The sequence below is a fragment of the Geotrypetes seraphini genome, chromosome 12 (genome assembly GCF_902459505.1).
Source record: "Geotrypetes seraphini chromosome 12, aGeoSer1.1, whole genome shotgun sequence".
Lineage (NCBI taxonomy): Eukaryota > Metazoa > Chordata > Amphibia > Gymnophiona > Dermophiidae > Geotrypetes > Geotrypetes seraphini.
In genome coordinates this window covers 118,312,578-118,332,313 of record NC_047095.1, presented here as the reverse complement: position 1 = coordinate 118,332,313, position 19,736 = coordinate 118,312,578, and the positions used below count along the sequence as shown (strand labels likewise).

General features: G+C 41.8%; 1 protein-coding gene across 2 annotated transcripts in view; it reads left to right on the top strand.

Moving 5' to 3' along the window:
* The window catches only part of PPP1R10 (protein phosphatase 1 regulatory subunit 10), a 60,834-nt gene that overhangs the window by 17,231 nt on the left and 23,867 nt on the right, over positions 1 to 19,736 (top strand). For both annotated transcript variants that reach the window (XM_033916916.1, XM_033916917.1), the window contains one exon: positions 18,516 to 18,633. In XM_033916916.1, coding sequence (XP_033772807.1) covers positions 18,527 to 18,633 — 107 coding nt within the window. In that variant the 5' untranslated portion in view covers positions 18,516 to 18,526. The remainder of the gene's footprint in view (positions 1 to 18,515; positions 18,634 to 19,736) is intronic.

The following is a 19,736-nucleotide window of genomic DNA, read 5'->3' as shown; positions in this document are numbered from 1 at the left end:
GTGCAGGAAGTGAGTCTGGTTCAGCCCCAGTGGACAGTGCCTCTCATGGACGCCAGTCTCGTTTGGGGAGCTCAGTGTCTTGGTCGCTCAGCTCAGTGCTGCTGATCTCCGGAAGAGGCATCTTGGTCGATCAATGTTCTGGAGACCAGAACCTTCTGTCTGGTGTTGCTAGTGTTCCAGACCCTGTTGACAGGTAAATCTGTCTGGATCCTTTCGGAGAATGCCACGGTGGTGGCCTGTGTCAGTCGTCAGGGGGAACCAGGAGTTGTCTGGCGCAGGAGGCAGTTCTCATCGCCTGGGCAGTCTCATCTTCGGGACATCTCGGCTTCCCACATTGCAGGAGTGGAGAATGTTCAGGCGGACTTCCTCAGTCACGTGATAGATTCCGGAGAGTGGTATCTTGGTCCAGCAGCCTTTGAGTTGGTTGTGCAGACTTGGGGTCATCCGGTCATGGACCTGATGGCCACGAGTGTTAACACCAAAGTGCTCCGGTTCTTCAGTCGATGCAGGGATGTTTAGGCTGAGGGGCTGGTTGCTCTGGTATGGCCTTGGCTGACGGCCGGCCTCCTGTACATGTTTCCTCTGTGGCTGATGGTGGGCAGAGTTATTCTTCAAATTGCTCTGCACCCCAGCTACGTGATCCTGATGGCCCAGGTTCCCATGGTATGCGGATCTGGTTCATCTTCTTGTGTTAGATCCTCTTTCACTGTCGCTCTTGCCCAACCTTCTGACTCGGGGCCCCTTTCCAATGTTCGATCTGGGTCTCTTTTGTCTTATGGCTTGGCTCTTGAGGGGCAATGCCTAGGTATGAAAGGTTATTCAGATAAAGTGATCTTCACTCTCCTCTTATTGGGCTTATGTGCGTGTTTGACATATTTTAAGGAGTGGTTTCCTTTCGCACCTCTGCTCACATTTGGCGTTCTTGCAGGATGGCCTGGGTTTTTTTTGTGGGTTGCTGCAGGGTAGGTGCTTAACATCTATTCTAGGTGTGGTTCGCTTTTTGAGGACAGCCAAATTGCTTTGGCCTCTGGTGCGGCCTTCTGTTCCGGCTTGTGATCTCAATCTGGTCCTGTCCATGCTTGTGCACCCTCCCTTTGAGCCCCTGAGTTCCTGCTTGTTGAAGGGCCTTACTCTTACAGTGGTCGTTTTGGTGGTTATTTCTTCTGTGAGATGCGTTTCTAAGCTGAAGGCTTTCTCTTGTAGGCCTTCCTTCCTGGAGTTTTCTAGGGAGCGTGTTGTGTGGCGGCCTATTCCTTCCTTTCTGTGGAAGGTGGTTTCGCCTTTTCATATCAATCGGTCCGTGATCCTCCCGGTTTTGAGTTGTTGGAAGGGCTCTGGAGCAGAGGCTGTTGAGCAAGTTAGATGTCTGTCGGGTCCTTCGCTCATATGGTCAGCAGACCCAGGCCTTCTGGAAGTCAGATCATCTTTTTGTCCTCTTAGCGCGCCCTTGTAAGGGGGATGGCGCTTCCAAGGCTACCATTGCGCACTGGATCAAGGAGACTATCACTTTCTCATATCTTCAGAAGAAGTCTGTTTTGGAATTTCTAAGGGCTCATTCCACTTGGGGTCAGGCAGCTTCTTGGGCTGAGTCTTCACTTGTGCCTCCAGTGGATATTTGTAAAGCTGCAGTTTGGTCTTCTCTGTATTCCTTTGTATGACATTACCGTGTGGATGTTCAGGTGCGTTGAAATGCAAAGATGAGTGTTCCGGTGGTGGCCCTCCGATGGTCCCAGCCATGATGGGTCCTGCTTTGGTACGTTCCAACAGTAAAACTGTACTGGTCTGGAAAGGTGATAAAGCAGGAGAAATTAGGTTCTTACTTGCTAATTTTCTCTTTTAGACTTTTCATGACCGGTACAGCACCCCACCCTGTCTGTTGTTCTTACGTTATTCGCATGAAGATTTTCGCCTTGAGCCTGAATAAATACGTGCAACGCACAAATAGAAGATTAGATTTTTCTGTAGGCTCTAGTATTTTTCTAGGGCCAGGGAGATAGCAAGAACAGCGGCTTTGGCATAGCTGGTGAGCTGTGGGGACCTTTGCTGAAGGGGCTTCTCTCTGCATCTTCCAACACTATTGCTCTATGTTCATTGTTACTCCTGTTCGGAGTGTTGTTACTGTTATAATTAGCACTGTTTAGTTCTGCTTTGTATTCGGCAGATTGGTTAGATTAGGGGGATGTACGGCTACTTGTATTACAACCAAAAGTTTTTGTCTCAGTCTCCACCTGCTGGTCATAATGAGGTATTACCCATCAGTGAAACTGTACTGGTCTGGAGTCTAAAAAAAAAGAAAATGAGCAGGTAAGAACCTAATTTCTCCTTTGTAGTGTAATAGGTGTGTCATTCTGAACAAGTGGGTTATATCCCCAGTGCTCGCGAGCCTTGCAGAAGGAATCCACTCTGAATTTTGAATCCCTTTTACTTCACAGAGGGCTGTGCTGTCCCCTGCAGTTTTTTCCCTTATGCATGCGAGCCAGGAGTGTTTCAGATCTGCTCTACTTTCTTTATTTTTGTCAGTTTCTTTGTGTGTGTTTGCTCTGCCTGCAGCTGACAGGCCAGCCTTGTGGTATCTGTCAGCCAGCCTGCAGAGGCCTTTTTGGAGCATTGGGTCTGTTCCCCTTATAGCTTTGCGTGCCTCCTGCATTTGAGCGCAGGCTGTTAAGCATCCATAGAGACTTAACAGGGTCTCAGGATGCCAGCTATGTGTTGCCTCTCCCCTCCCCCATTGCGTTTGCAAGGTATTGGAGGCTCAGTCATACTGGCAGCCTGAAGATTCATCGCTGGAAGGACGCTCTGTTTTGAGGCAGTGATTTCTTTTCCCAGAACCAACTACCTTTTTAGCAGAGTAAGGCTGTCGCAGCCTATGAGGAAAATTGGGGGAGGCTGTAAATCTTGTTTTTAAAGGTTTCTGGCTGTTCCCCTTCCTCTAAAATCATTAATTTTTATTTTAGCGTTTTGGAGCTATTTTTTGGTGCCAAAACACTGCCGCTGAGTGGCGATCTTGGATTTCCCAATTTTCTTTTTTTTTTTCAAAGTTCTTCAGAAGCTCCATTTCACCTTGTTTTGCCTCAAAACTTTCAGGGATGGAGTTCTTGGTCCCTTTTATCCCTAATTTATGCCAAGTCTGTGCTGGATGGGCACCTGAAGAGTGCCATTGCATGCACTGCAAAGTATGTGAAGGGGGGTGGGAGCAGTTGGCTTAGCCTCCCCTTTGCTCTCTGAGGCTAAGAAACTGGCAGACAGATGACTGTTGGATTGGGCCAAATTACTTCAAGAGCCCCAGAATGGGAGTTGTCCTGAACACAGGAGTGTGGAGGCTGCAGAGCCCCAAAGATGCAAGGTAGAGTTCTAAAGGAGATCACGCTGCCTAAGATGAGATTTTCTCTTTAATTTTTAATCTGGTGTGGAGAGCCTTTCAGGAAAGTTGATTTCCATAGGGATAGTCTGGCCAGTGGATTAGGAGTCACGTGAGGGGGTTGGGATTCTCAGGGCATGTAAGCCTCAAATTCAGAGGCTAGCCAGATTCTGGTGGGCATTTCTGAGAGAGTTTCAGAGGATGAAATGACTTTTACTATGCCTTTACGGTTACAGAGCAAGCTCGTGTGCGCCAAATAGCCCCAGAGGTCAGCTAACTGTTCAGACCTAAGCTCTATTAGTTATTACTGATTGTGGAAGTTATTTTGGTCTCCCAGTAGATTCCCTGTGCTTCATGTTCTATAATGAGCAGAATAAGAGCCCAGTCTTAGGCATTTTCCTGGTATAATATGATTGGACCCTGAGCATTGGGATGCGCCTGAAGGGTCCCTCACAGTAGCTATGCAAACAGCTTAGCTGTATCTGATTGCAAAGGGGTGTCAGCTCAAGATAGATTCTTGGTAGCATGTCCCTGTCAAAGTGCGGACGATGTATTTAAGATATTTAGTTGGGCTACGTGGCTGTGTTTCTTTACATTTATTTCAAAGCACTAGCCTTATGAATCAAAGCAGCTGAATCAGCTCCCTTTGTGACACGCAGGGCCACCTTTTTTCCAGTTCCTATTGGGTGACTTGGATTATGTAACTGGTGAAATGTTTCAGCTTCTTTGATCTCAGCCCCGCAGTATGTTCTTCAGTGGGTTCGAGTTTGCATCTCCAAATCTACCCTTAGCACACTTCCTTTCAGGGGTCAAATGTTCTTCCAGTTTGGCAGATCGTTGGCTGACTCCTTTGCCTGGCAGCAGACCGCAAACCTCTAGTCAAACCTCTAGTAGTTCTGGGCAGTCTAATTTTAGTGGCTCCAGGCGCTTTGGGCAGTCCTCAGCAGGAGCCATCTCGGAGATCCTTCTAGGGATCTAGACAAATTCTTAAATCCCAAGCAGCGCCAAGCCTCCAGTTTTTGACCTTCGAGACCAGGTCTGGAGTGCTCCCCCTAAAGATAAGGGATGGCTCTAGGCTTCTGCGGAAGCCTAGGCACAGATCTTCATAGATCATGCAGAGCGGTACAAGCTCTAGGTCCCCCAGCTCTTGATGGACTAAGTGGTGGACTTGGCACATTCTCTGTATTCTTCTTTGGACCCTACAATGGCTCAGATGAGTGGAGATCCCTTCTGGAACCTACATCACATGGAGGCAGTCAGAGAAGCAGCTCCGTGGGAGTTTCTGGCCTCTCTTGCTTTCACAGACCCTATCTGATCATTCCCATGTTTCCAGACCAGGATTATTTTTATTTCAGTTAATGCCTATCTTCTTTTTAATTTATATCCTATTACATTTGTTGTTTTCCTTTTGTTCTTTTCTAAGCTTTGTAAACCTTTCCTTCCCCTGTTAGCCTTCTTGTGTTCAGTTCATTTCCTTGTCTTGGTCTCCATACCCTTTTTTTATTTTATCAAATTTTAACTTTTCCACTTTATTTTATTCTTGTATACATCGATTTGACTTAACTTTTTTATTAAAAATTGCCATTTATCAAATAAAATAACTGTAACTGTATTTCCTTCGGTTGCATGTCCTGCAAAACCATTGCCAGTTCTTGGCCTTTTCTTTTGGGGATGGCAACAGTGCCTCGCTGGTTCACCAAATGGCTAGGGGTGTACCCAGCTGTGTGAGATGGGTTTGCAAGTTCAGTTATACCTGGACCTCTGGCTGATGATAACTTTGTCATTCACAGAAAGGAGGGAAAGCTGTGGCACATGTGATCTCTGTCCTACGAACCAGGTTTGCATAGTGGATTTCTGGAAGGGCCAAATGATTCAATACCAATCTCTGGCATACTTTGGGGTCCTTTTCAACATGGCAGATGGCCATGCCTATCTACCAGAGGCACGCAGCTGGAAGCTTGCACTCCAAAAATGAGTTTGCAGGGCAATATACCTCAATCTGCGTAACTACTTCCAAGTGCTGTGTTCCAGGGCAGCCACAATAGCCAAAGTTCCTGGGCGGAGGCTCGAAGGCTTCCTCTGAAGAACGTGTTTCTATCTCAGTGGCTCCCTTAATTGGGCTCACTTTAGATGGCCCTGCTGTGTACACCAGTAAGCCAGGCCAGGATGGACTGGTGGCTCCACCCGCAGGCGTTGTCAAGGGGCATATTCCACTGAATATGCAATTGGTAATTGTGACACTGGATGCCATCTTATTTGGCTGGGGTTGGAGCTCACTATAGCAGATACCCAATCCAGGGGCATTGGTCGACCTTCCAAGGGAAGTGATTGATCAGCAGGTTACTACTTAGGGTCATTCTTTTGGCATGATAAAGACTGCAGAAAAGTCCAGAGGGAGAAGCCTCTGAGTCTTCTTGAACAATTCTACAGCAGTGGCATATGGCAATTGCCAGAGAGACACTACAGGTGCATAGCTGAGTCTGGAAGCTCACGAACTTAAGATGGGAGGAGTTTCATCTTCATGCTTCCTCAACAACACAGGCTGTGGGAATAGACATTCTTGATGCCATTTTCCTCAGCAACTGGATGCTGGATCCGAGTGAGTGGCCACTGCCTCAAACATGATGGTAGATAAAGGCCAAATAGCCCATCCACAGTAACTATTATCTCTTCCTCTCTCTAAGAGATCCAACATGCTTGTCCCAGGCTTTCTTGAATTCAGACACGGTCTCTATCTCCACCACCTCTTCCGAGAGACTGTTCCGTGCATCTACAACCCTCTCTGTAAAATAGTATTTCCTTAGATTACTCCTGAGCCTATCACCTCTCATTCCTATCTAAGCCCTCTCATTCCAGAGTTTCCTTTCAAATGAAAGAAACTCGACTCATGCACATTTACATCGTGTAGATATTTAAATGTCTCTGTCTCCCCTCTCCCGCCTTTCCTCCAAAGTATACAGATTGAGATCTTTAAGTCTGTCCCCATACGTCTTATGACGAAGACCGTGCACCATTTTAAGCCTTCCTCTGGACCAACTCCATCCTTTTTTTTATATCTTTTTGAAGGTGCGGCATATTCTAAATGAGGTCTCACCAGAGTCTTATATTGGGGCATCAGTACCTCCTTTTTCCTGCTGGCTATAGCTCTTCCTATGCACCCTAGCATCCTTCTAGCTTTTGCCGTCACCTTTTCAACCTGTTTAGCCACCTTAGATCATCACATACAATCACACCCAAGTCCTGCTGTTCTGTCATGGACATAAGTTCTTCACCCTCTAAACTGTACTGTTCCCTTGGGTTTTTGCAGTCCAAATACATGACCCTGCATTTCTTAGCATTAAATTTTAGCTTCCAAATTTTAGACAAAGCTTCGCCAGGTTTTCTTCGTTATTCATCCCATCTGGGGTGTCTATTGCAGATTTTGGTATTATCCGTAAAGAGGCAAATCTTACCTGACAACCCTTCAGCAATACCGTTTTTAAAAATGTTAAAAAGAAGAGGCCCAAGAACAAAACCTTGAAGCACACCACTGGTAACATCCCTTTCCTCGGAGCCATCTCCATTGTTGGTTGCTGGGGTTACCCAAAATTTAATGGTTAGTGATATCAAGCCACGAAAAGGCAGACGGAGATCTGAGCCCAGAAGCACAGGCCTGAACGCTCTGGTCCAGCCAGGGCCAAAGAGCGGGCTTTTGTACGTGTTTTCTTCTTGACCCATCATAGGCCGGGTTCTCTACAAATTGCAAGCCATCCAAGAGCAGTCATTCTGGTGTCTCGAGGTTGGCCACCCAGACCAAGGAAGACAGATCTAGTGCATCTTCGTACAGGTGCAGGTCTCGCCCTACAAGTACAGCCAGAACTTCTTCTCAGGGACCAGTTGGTCATAGCAGTTCCGGAACACATCGCTCTCGAGGCTTGACTCTTGCAAGTGCAGTGTTAGTGTGCTAGGGTTACTTGAGGGCAATCATTGCTACTCTGCTCAGGTATGAAAAAAGCTAACAACTGTTTCTGCTTATGCTAAGGCTTGAACAGCTTTCCATCACTGGTGCATCAAGGAAAGGGAGGAGCATTTCTATGCTCCAGTCTCCGTGGTGTTAGCCTTTCTCTATGCTGGCCTTGCTGAGGGAATCTGGTGTCCCTTAGATGTCAAGTAGCAGGACTCATGTTTTACAGAAGAGCTATGCTAGCATCTCATCAAGACATTGCCATATTCCTAAAAAGAAATTACATGGTCTCACCAAGCTCCGTTCGAGCCACTGAAGGAAGCATCCTTGATGGATTTGACGTTCGAAACGATTTTTCTGGTGGCTATTTCCTCAGCGAGAAGGGTCTTGGAGTTGTAGGCCTTTTGTTTGCAGAGAACCTTTCTTCAAATTTACTAAAGCTGGAGTTTCTTTGTGCACTTTTCCATCCTTTTTGCCAAAGATTTTGCATTCCACATCAATCAGGAAGTCGGATTGCTGGCTTTCCAGTCAACAGATTTCAAGAATTTACACCAGATTCTGAAGAAGTTGGACATTAAAGTGCTGCTCTGAGATCCTGAACTCAATGGTGACCTCAAGGTATCTGTTCATATTTTTTTGTGCTGACAGATCCAGATATGTGCGGTGCACAGGCTTCCAGGACCACAATTTCCAGATTGATCTGTAGGGTCATTTCGTCAGCATATGCTTCATCGTGAGCAGAAACTCGGACAGGCTCCCCTAAGGAGATTTCTAGGGCAGCGACTTGATCCATTCTATGTACACTTTCCAAGTCTTTCCAGAGTGGATGTAGTACCTTTTGGGTCTTCAGTGTTATGAGCTGGCATAGTGGTCCCGTCCTAGATTTCTGGGACTGCTTTTGTACATCCCACGTGTCCAGAATGACACAGCTATACTGTGGTGATGATTGTGTGTATTTCTTATTATAAATAAAGAGTTACAGAATGACACATCTATTGCATTGAAAAAGAGATTAAGTTCTTATCTTGTTAATATCTTTTCTAGTAGAAGGGTGTGTCATTCTGGACCCTGTTATCATTCTGGACCCTGCCTACCGCCTCACTCAGAAAGCTAGTATCTACACCTGTCAGCTGGATGCCAGTCAGACCTTTAGGGTATAAAGAATAGTCTATTGATAGGACACTTTGGGGCATTGTTTGAGCTCCATGAATGTCTATTTGGCATGATTGTTTCGCTATTTTGGCGTTCAGTGTTAACATGCTTGTTATGATTTCAGAGCATTACACTCGGGTTCTTTGAGGCGTTTCCCAATATCCCTACTTCACATCTGTTTCTAGAAGGGGCTTTTGCCTGCTTTGGAACTAACTGAGGGGGAAGCAGAGCCCTCTGAAATAGGAGCGATTCAGAATCCAGAGTGGATTCTTTCTGCAAGGCTCTTGAGCACTAGGATATAACCCAACTGTCGGGAATGACACACATATCTACTAGAAAAGATATTAGCAAGGTAAGAACCTAATATCTTTTTGATATAAATAGATCTTATTTTTTGTAGCCTTGAGAGGCAATTGTGTCATTTAGACTTAAAACCATGTTAATTTTTTTTTTTTTATAAAGTCAAGTTTTAAGAATAATCCATCCTATATTCTAAACCTGTTTTAATGTACTGTGTAGCTTGTTTGCATTTTAGAGATGGCTACGCTTGGGAAATTAGAATTGTTTTCCAAGTTCAAGGTGTTACTGAAAGAGCCAGATTTCTTTTTTGAAAGGGGCCAAAAGACTTTAAGAAAGTGTATGTGAATTTATGTGACTTTTGGGTTGGGATTTCTTATGGGAGGGTGTCAAATACATGCACAGCTGGAAGATTTAATATTCAGTTTATATTATATGCACACTGAACCGAAAAAAACCCTAAATATTTTTTGTCGTATCTTCCACAGAACTTGGACGATTCTTATGAAATCAGTGCATTGTGTCCTGAATTAAGTTGGTGTAAAATGTGAAAATTTCCCACTGCACCACAACACTACTTTGTGATTGTTGCTATGGGATGTGCGCAGAAGCAGATAACAGTTTGTAAACAGTCTCATTCTGATAAAGAACTTGGGATTGCTAAAAGGTTACAGCAGTCAACATTTGTTGAAAGAGTTCCCACAGAAGGGTTGGAACAAAAACAGCCTTGATGTTCTGCTACGCAAGATCCAAGCAGGGGATGACTATACTCGCGTCACACACAAGAGCACATAGACGTTGAACGCAATCTTGTACTGAGCCAGGAGGATGCATCACAAACACAGCAAACAACTCGCTAAATAGCAAGAGAAGGAGAAATAAGCCAGACATGACGATCTGAAATTAAAGTCTTAAAAGCGTTGTGCCCAAGAGTTAGCTTTACACAACAAATACAAATGCCTGAAATGGTGCAAGCAGCTTTTGACCAAGTCCTGGAGCACAGCGTCCGTTTCATCTGGTTTACCGATTAACACACAGAATGATCACTTGTCTGTGCCTTCAACAACACTGAAGCGTGAGGCTAGTGCCAAAAACCTACTACAGATCTGCCTGACCTTCAGCCAATCAGTCATGGTCTTGGTTGCAATCTCAAAACTTGGATTCACAGATCTGTTCATTGATCCTGGGGTTAAGATCCTGTACATCCTCTTGATACAGAAGCTGTTGTCAGCGATCCATCACATGTCGGGAGACTACTTTATCTTCCAATAGGACAATGCTCCAGCTTATCGGGCAAAGGACACCATAGAACTGCTACTTCGGGAGACCCCAGACCTCTGGTCTGTGAATTCATCAGACTTAAACCCAGTTGACTACTGGATCTGAGGGCTAAAACAGGAATACATCTACCAGACAGTGATATCTGATGTGAAGACCTTAAACAACGCCTCATCTTTGTTTGCGCTGAATCGGAGCATCGTTGATAAATCCATAGATCAGTGACAGCCAAGGCTGAGGGCGTACCTTTGTGCAAAGGGAGTGTATTTCGAGCATCTTAATTGAAACATTACTTTTTTGACTTTACATTTTCTGCATGATATGCCATAAAATTTTTTGATGTGTTTTTATTAAGTTCACAATTCATTTTCGTAAGGTAGTGTGGTGTGGTGGGAAATGTTTACATCATTTGACATCAACTTCATTCAGGACCCGACGCACTCAATTTCATAAGAATGGGCTGAATTCTGTGGAAGATACGACAAAAATTTTTTTTTTTGTTTTTTGTTGTTTAATGTGTGTGTGTTTATTTTTTACTGTGGTGTGCTATGCAGTATTCTCTTTGTTTTCATTTTCAAATTTGCTCGACTAGTACACCGTGGTTGGGTGATAGACCCTACTGTTTGAGGGTGGCTAGCAAAAAAAAAAAAAGGTTTGGTATACTGAGATGCTGTATATCAGCTCGGTAATTTGGAACATAATTTGTTGCTGAACAAAGTGGGAAATGATACTTTGTGGAATAGGATGCCAGTTCATTTACCTTCGGAAGTCTTCACTGGATTCTAGAGTATCCTTAAATCTTGCCCGCATCTAAAGCAGATTTTTCCAACACTTTTTGCTGGCCGCTAGTTTTCCCAGTGATACCTCTTAAAATATTCACTTTGAGTTTAGGCAGCCCCATCTGTGATGCCTATATTTAAGAAATGCAAATTTTGGGCTAGAAGTTTAAGATAGTTATTCTCACAAAGTGAAAATGAACTGTTCTTGCTATTATCCTGGAATATACACCAAAAAACTGGCCTTGTGAATAATAAACCAGTGAAGGGTGATCGAAACAAAATTATAAGAAAGCTCAGAGATTTGAAACTCTGAAGGGAAGGTTTTGAGGCCTCCCTTGGGGAAAGAGTTTACCTTCCAGTCATAGTCCTCTTATGAAAAATGTTTAATCACTCCTCCAAAGGTGTTATATGGAAAACCACTTCAAAATACTTCAAAAAATGTCCAAACAAGGTACTGGTTTAAAACTTGCAATTGTCACTGCACCTGTTGTCACTGCACCTGTTAGAACTTGCCACAGGTGCAGTGACAATTGCAAGTTTTAAACCAGTACCTTGTTTGGACATTTTTTGAAGTATTTTGAAGTGGTTTTCCATATAACACCTTTGGAGGAGTGATTAAACATTTTTCATAAGAGGACTATGACTGGAAGGTAAACTCTTTCCCCAAGGGAGGCCTCAAAACCTTCCCTTCAGAGTTTCAAATCTCTGAGCTTTCTTATAATTTTGTTTCGATCACCCTTCACTGGTTTATTATTCACAAGGCCAGTTTTTTGGTGTATATTATCGCTTTTTCTGGCTTTGAGTTTATAAATTTCATATCCCTGAAAGTATTTCAGCATTATCCCGGAATAGACTGAATTGTGTAATTTGGTGCTCTGAATCTGTAAAGCAGTCCCATATACTTGCTGCAGAAATTTTACTCGGATGTTATTAATAAGGCTTTTGCTGTTCTGTGAATGAAGGAACCTGTTTTGATTTTTCCGAATGTTGCAACTTAAAAATAAAGGTTAATAGAGATGCCAAAATGAAATACAAAGTATAAGGTCATAGTTTTTTGTTTTTTTTTTAATTAACTACCAACTTGTTAATTTGTGACATTTTTTACTTTTTAAGTATTAACCTTTATTTCTTTGTGTTCGATTGCATGAACATGTCAACCATGTTAAAAAAACAAACAAAAAACAACCCAACATTTCTGTTAAATGGCTGCCTGATTTTAACTTTGAACAAAAACGGGTCACAGTAGAAACCTCCACCGTGGCTTAATAGAAAGGGTGGTTAATTTGACGTTTAGGCCCCCTTTTATCCAGCTGCATTAGGATTTTTTTATCTAACAAAACAGCGGAGATGTTCAAAAGTTCCTGATACGCAATCCTTTATGTCAAAACTCTGCCCAAGAGTGTGATGGCTCTTGGGCAGAGTTTTGAAATAAAGATTGCATATCGGGAACTTTTGAACATCTTCACTTGTTTTGTTTGATTTGATAGTTGTAGAGACTTTTCTCCCTGTTTTGTTTGCCATTAGGATTTTATTACCACATCGACCCTAACAGCTTGATAAAAAGGGGCCTTAAAGCTTTGAGTTCTTAGATGACCAATTTGCTTTTAGTGTATGGGACTGCTACAGTATTCGTTCTGGAATATGTATAGTTAGTGTAGAAAGAAAAGAAGGTATTCGCAGTTTCAGCAATTGCGGTTTCGATTATTCACGGTTTTTAGCTTGCTGGTTCCTCCCCTCAAATTACGTCAGCTTGCATAGAGAAATCTCCGATTCCAAGCGTTTACAGAGAAATATCGCCGATTCCCAGCACTTCCTTCACCATGTTTTGCCTCTCCTTCAGGAACAGGCCAGGTCTCCCACCATGTTATTCGTGGTTTCACCATATTCACGATGGTTTTTTAATAGAAAACAGCGAATAACAAATGAAAAAGTTATTTGCGGATTTTCTTTTTTGCGGGTCTGTTAATCCCCTATCGCAGCGAATACGGAGGGAGAAGTGTATAAGTAATCTATAAAAAGTAAAACTAGTTAAGAGTAAAATGCCTGTACGAGGGTGATGTGAAAAGTTTGATTTTTAAAAAAGTTCAAAATTTTTTTAAAATTTGACAACTTATTTTTACGATGGGATGGAAAAACTGGACCCTCGCTTGACTATATGTACAGCCTTCGATGGGAGACTACGGGCTCCTTTTACAAAGGTGCGCTAGCACCGGATTAGCGTGCGCCTGCTCAAGAGGAGGCAGTAGCGGCTAGTGCGTGTGGCATTTTAGCGTGCGCTCTTCCGCGCGTTAAGGCCCTAAAGCACCATTGTAAAAGGAGCCCTATGTTGAGAAATATAGCTGGTGTGTTGTTGTTTTTTTAAAAAATGTTACCAAACTTTTCAAACCACCCTCGTAAAGATATTTTCTTTTGGAAGGCTAATGAATGGATGCATTGAGCAGTCCCAAAAATCCTATACAGTGTTCCCCCAGTCATTCGTGGTATTTTCTGACTGCGAACCGCCGACAAGGAGAGGACAGCTGGAGAGGCAGGAGAGAGCAGCCGGTGTGCCGGCGAGTGCGGGAAATCACTCGCTCTATGCTCCGACCGCCTCTTCCTGCACTAAGTCGGTGCTTTATCCAATCAGGAGCTTCTTTGACACACAGGAAGAGGCGGTCGGCGCATACAGCGAGTGATTTCCTGCACTCGCCGGCGCTCCGGCTGCTCTCTTCTGCCTCTCCCGCTGCCCTCTCCAATCTCCCCCATGAAAAACCGTATTTGCGGTTTTTCAAGATTCGCGGGGGTTCCTGAAACGGAACCCCCGTGAATATTGGGGGAGTACTGTATTTTAAAAACTTTGTTGGCCTTCTAAAAGCTTGATGATTTTCTTTTTAACTTATCTGAATAGGGTTTTTTGTTTGTTTGCTTGTTTTTTAAATCAAAAGCACTGTGAACAGAATTAGCTGTGAAGGTCCCTAGTTTGTTGCTTGCAGTTCTAATTGCATGCTTGTGAAAGTTACTATTCTGAAGATTTTCAGCTGAGCTATGTATTCAAGTGTGAATGCTAGAAATGCCAGCAAAACTTTAAACATATTTTATCATTTCAACTTTTTTCTACCATTTTTACATGAATTCCTGAATTTTCTGGAGAATGGCTAAATTTTTCTGTGCTCGGTTTAACTCTTTTCTTCCCTTAGACCACTTTGATTAAAACAGATGACGGCCACTAACTGCTAAATTTGCTAACATACACTAACACAGTTATTAGACCTTAGCAGGAAGGTCCCATTGCATAAAATGGGTCCTTTAGTATAGTAATGCAAATGTTAACTCAGTTAGCTGATGGCAACGATCGATAATCATCGATCCCACAGAAGCACTAACTAACTATGTAAGTGCTGAAAGGTTTTTGGGGGTTTTTTTTTGTTTGTTTTTATAAAGAACTTCTACATTTGGCAGTCACTGCCAACTTTATAAATGTTTTAGAACAGTGATTCCCAAGCCTGTGAGTTTTTTAAGGGTATTCACAGTGAATATACATGAGAATTTTGCATTTGTGCATGAAAATCTGTCTCATGAATATCCATTGCAGAGATTCTTAAAACCTCAGGGGTTGGGGGGTACCCCATTTGGGAACCACTGCTTTAGAGTTTGGGCCTAGAGGGTCAAATGGCCCTCAACCACAAGAATGTGAGAATGATAAAGCATGTAAACCATTATATGTAGCTTGTGTATGAATTTTTAATTCATTTCTTGAATGGAAAAGGGGGATTTAAATGACTGGAAGAAGAGGGGATCTATGAAGGGGAACTTACATGCAGGAGGGTCAAGATAAGGAAATTGGGTCATTAGGGCATAGACAGGGGGTGGGTAAGCAGAGTGGGCAGACTTGATGGGCTGTAGCCCTTTTCTGCCGTCATCTTCTATGTTTCTATGAATATTACCTGGCTCTTGTCATTTTGTGGCTGGTATCTGAGCTGTTATAAAACTGTAACTGCATATACCAGATTAATTACATAATGAAGCTTGTGAACCCCCCCCACCCCTTCTCCCGAAGTTTGGTCTTAATGGTGCATTCTAATACGAAAAATGGAGTTCAAGCCATCGCTTTGACACCAGACGGGAGCACACGAGGATTCTTCTTACCAGCGTTTTGTGGTTTTGCTGAAGTCTGTTCATCCTGGGACACAGAAACCCCCTCCATTTAATTTTAATTTTACTTTGTCTCCTGCCTGATTTCTGTGTCGTAAAAAAACAAAAAACTGTTGATGATTTTCGGGCTAAGTGACAGTGACTTACAGCAGTTGCCAGAAGTATTGTGACTGATGTCGCATGCTCCCTTACCCGCTGGCTAAGTAAATCAGCCTGGGCAAGATTACTTGTGTATCACAGAGGATGTACCTGGATAGGGTATCCTAATCGGTTTGGTGTTTCTTCTGCTTCACCGTGTGCCCAGCAATCCATCTGAGAGGGCTATAATCACATCCTGAAGATGCCACCGTGGTTAGTCATGAGCACCTTTGACCCACGGAAGAGGTTTCCCCTGATTGTGCATGAGGAAATTCAAAGCCTGGGACTCCACAAGTTTGATAATGGACAATGAATAAATACCATCACAACCTGATGATTCTGCTGAAGTCACTTTGCCACTAGGAAGTTATTTTTTAAACGTTCTGAAGTAGTTGAATCTCAGTATTAAAGATGGTGTGCAAAATATGCTGTAATATCTTTTCTTGTACTGTTTTCAAGAGCATCATGGTAGAAAAAAATATTAAAATAATAGATATACACACACACACACACATACCCTCCATAAGATTACTGGGAAATATTGACAAGTATACATTGATAGTTTATAAAGTATTTTTTATTTCTTTTTTGGGGATGGGAGGGTGTAGTCTGCAATTTGTTTTTTGACATTCAGTCACTTAGGCTATACACAGCTCTTGGAGCCATATGTAATGTAATTTATTTCTTATATACCGCTAAACTCCGTTAGGATTCTAAGCGGTTTACAGAAAAAATAGACAATAGGGTGCATTAAAATTATAAGTAAAATAGGTACTTAGATATTCCCTTACTGTCCCGAAGGCTCACAATCTAACTAATATTTCATTAAGCCCCTTACCACATTCTGGACATTACAGAACCTATCAAATGCGTTGACCGACCCATCTGTTATTTAGATGAATGCTCATTGGCCATCACAAGAAGCCAGTTGTTTCCAGAATACATGGTTTTTATAAATGGTCCCATCAGTAGGTGTGTCTTCCCCTCTGCTGTTTCATTTTCATTTTTTTTAATGGTGTTAACTATTATAGAGACTTAGAAACCAAATTTATTCTACCTCTGGGTAGGTAGAATTAGCTGTGTTCCCACATATTACTGCAAATAAACATGGTCATGCAGCTAAAATATGCATGATTGGTTGTATTTTTTTTTTTTTTTTTTTAAATTTCCGGAAAGAACTATGCTCTCAATTACTGTAAATTTGTTAGATGTCCTAAGAGCATGTAGTGGAATTTTTATTTAATGGGGTGAGAGAAAATTCCAACCTTTTCCTATTTCTGGTTCTCATGGGAATCCTGTGAAAATCGCAATTTTCACTAGTTAACTCTGAGAAGGGGCTGGATTTGCTGCCATAAACGGTTGCAAGTGTGGCTTATTAAATTCATGCATTAGCAGTTATTAATTTATTATTCATTTTAATATACCGACCATCGACATTTATGATTTAAATGTAATGCTCAAGCCAGGATCTCTGGAAAAAAAATCTATGCCATCTGAGTGATTATACCACATTTGTGTGGTTACCTCTATATACAATGGAAATGCACATAATTTCAGAACTACCACACTTCTTTCTGGTGACACTAGGGTTTCACTGCAAGGAGAGGAGAAAACAGCTATTTTTAGTTTGCCAAATCATTTTATGTACCATTTTTCACAGGGGTAGATTTTTGTTTAATAGTTCGCTAGTCCAAAAATTGGTCTTTACAATGATGCCTTATGTTATTACACTTAAATCAATCATTTCCCTATACCAATATTGTATCCAGTCTGGCGGCTGAACTTGTAAAAGGAAGTGACAGACCCAGTGTTGATCTGATTCCATAGCATGGGTTGTAACCTACTGGCTCTCCCATACCTTTAGTCCAAACCCTAAAATATTCTGTACTTCATACATCCACACCATAACTACATCATTTGTAGTTCAGATGCTAATTCATTGAGACTATATTAAGGTAACTTTTAGTTTCCTTTTTAATTTCCAAATTCTTTATTCATTTTTCCATCTTACATCAAGAACACAATATTGCATCATTTAACCTTAAAAACATCACTTGTATTTCTTATAACATCATCTTAAAAACAAATTTATACCCACCCTTCCCACAAATATTTTAATCAAAAATGTCACATAAATATTGTATTCTTATCTATTAATCTTTTAGTTTCCTGTTACAGCAATGCCTTCTGGGTGAGGTTAGCTGCTACTGAAATCAATTTTCAAACTGTCGAACACTTCCATTGGAAAGCAGTTATAAGTTTCCTTGTGTCCATTGGCGTATTGCACGCCAGTTCCCATTTTTCTAATTGTGAAATATAACAATAGTAGCTCCCTGTTTAAACACTTTAACAGTAGGCATGCTTCCTTAACTGTTTACACTTAAAAATTAATTTTAGATTTACATAAGAAAATGCCCAAGGTCGAAATGTAAGAAATAACATTCCTTGATTAACTAAGAGTGTCTAATTAAAATGTCAAGTCTTCCTTGCTTCAGACCATAGTTGCATGAGGTTTCATCATAATTTGCTCATTTCAATTAAGTAAAATTAAGCTAATTTTTCAAATAACTTTTTTGAGTTGAGCGTCCAGTGTGGAATTTTGTGCTGCAGAAGCACTGGCCATTGATGTGAGCCAGTCTTTCTTTGAACTATTTTAGCTGTTTAATGGCACTACAAGCTCAATTTTTTTAATTTAAGCTTTTGTAACTAAATGATGATTATATGGTGCGTTACCTGAGCCAAAAGTTGTCAACCACTTCAGAATCAACTTCATAATAGGTCAAAGTTTTGGAGCACTTTATGGCATTTTGTGATAATATCCAAATCACAAAACTCTTTCTTTTGAACTGGAGTTTTTAGATTGTAGTGGATCACATATAATCTTATTTTGTTTTAGGAAGCAATGTTGATCTTGTTTTAATTCCAGATAAGTGGAATTTCTGGTTAGCAGTATGACACGAAAGGCTACTAGACAAAGCTACATGACTGCTTCTTGCTCTCCCCTCCAACTCCAACCCTCTTGTCAGTATTGCCTTTTCATCTGTTCAAGGACTGATAACACAGATTTGCTTACTTTGATTGCCAGTTAACGTAAGCCAATGTTGTGCCTGCAGAACCAAACCATTCACTTACAATGGGTTGTACCCTGTCATTAAAGATGGCCATTAGTGTAGTCTCCTGGGTTAGCACTTATTAAAATTGCTTTTATAATTGAGTCTTGATTCCTATAAACAAATGAACCATTTGCTCGTGTGTATTCCTTTACACTGGTAAAAGTCCTATGTTGACATGACAAGTATTTCAAAAATTATATGCCTATTAATGCTCGATTGATAAACATAATTGGATGGGAGTTGTGCTAGTTATTAGTAGCTATGATTTCAAGAAGTAGGTCTAGATAACATATGTTTTAATAATGCCCTTTTTCACCCTGCTACAGGAATCTTCACAATGGGCTCTGGGCCAATTGATCCCAAAGAACTCTTGAAAGGGTTGGACTGCTTTCTTGGTCGGGATGGGGAAGTCAAGGCTCTAGAAGGCATCTCAAAGATTTTTGGGTAGGCTTTCTTGATCATTTTGGCCTTACTAGTATGCAATAATCTTTTATTCTGTTCAGTTGAATTAAAATTCAGAACTTTTTTCCTCTTCTCAAGTTCAAGACATAGTCGATTTGAGAAAAAAATATCCTTTCTAGATGTCTTGAGTTCATTCTACAATTCCCCAACATGGCTGTCTTTGAGAGAAGAGTTGTCGGCAAGAGTTAAAAATAACACAATACATGCTGGCATTTGATCAGACCCTCCATAGTGGCAATTGTGATATCACATATACAGATACTTTGAGCAAACTGGCAATGATACTGACATACTGGTCAAACATGGTGGCTTCTACAACAATACTGATGTTTGAAAAAAAAAAAAAAAAGAAGGTAAAAGATATTCAGATGTGGAAGGATTTAGCAGAGCAGATCTTGCTAATTGTAATCTATGTTTTATAGATAATGCAAAGGTCCTAATACACCAAGCCATGTTCTTCAGAGTAAATCATGAATAATACACCTGTTTACAACATGACCTCTGGTTAAAAAACATGGCATTGTAAAACAGTATGTTTCTTAAAACTGTTGGTCACTAAATGGCCAATTCTACAACTGGGTTCCTCCATTTAGATGCCCCAAGGCTGCATGGTAGGAGCTTATTCTTTAACAGAATCTGAAAACTATCATGTTAACCCAGCCATAGAGCTAGCATAAGTGCGGGTGGCGAAATGGCAGGGTTGCACACAATTTACATTATTCTATAAGGTGATACATGGGAGTCCTGGCCAAGCTTTATTCATGTATACACCCCTCTTGCGAATATGCGCTATGTAAGTTTTCTGCGGGTATTTAAGGAGTAGTGCTTAGCACCCTGCTGACATTTTCACTGGTATGTGTACACCAGAGATCGCAAAGTCCCTCCTCGAGGGCCGCAATCCAGTCGGGGTTTCAGGATTTCCCCAATGAATATGCATGAGATCTATGTGCATGCACTGCTTTCATTGGATGCTAATAGATCTCATTAGGGAGATCCTGAAAACCCGACTGGATTGCGGCCTTCGAGGAGGGATTTGGACACCCCTGCTGGATAATATAGTGAATGGCAAATGCCATGAGTTAGGG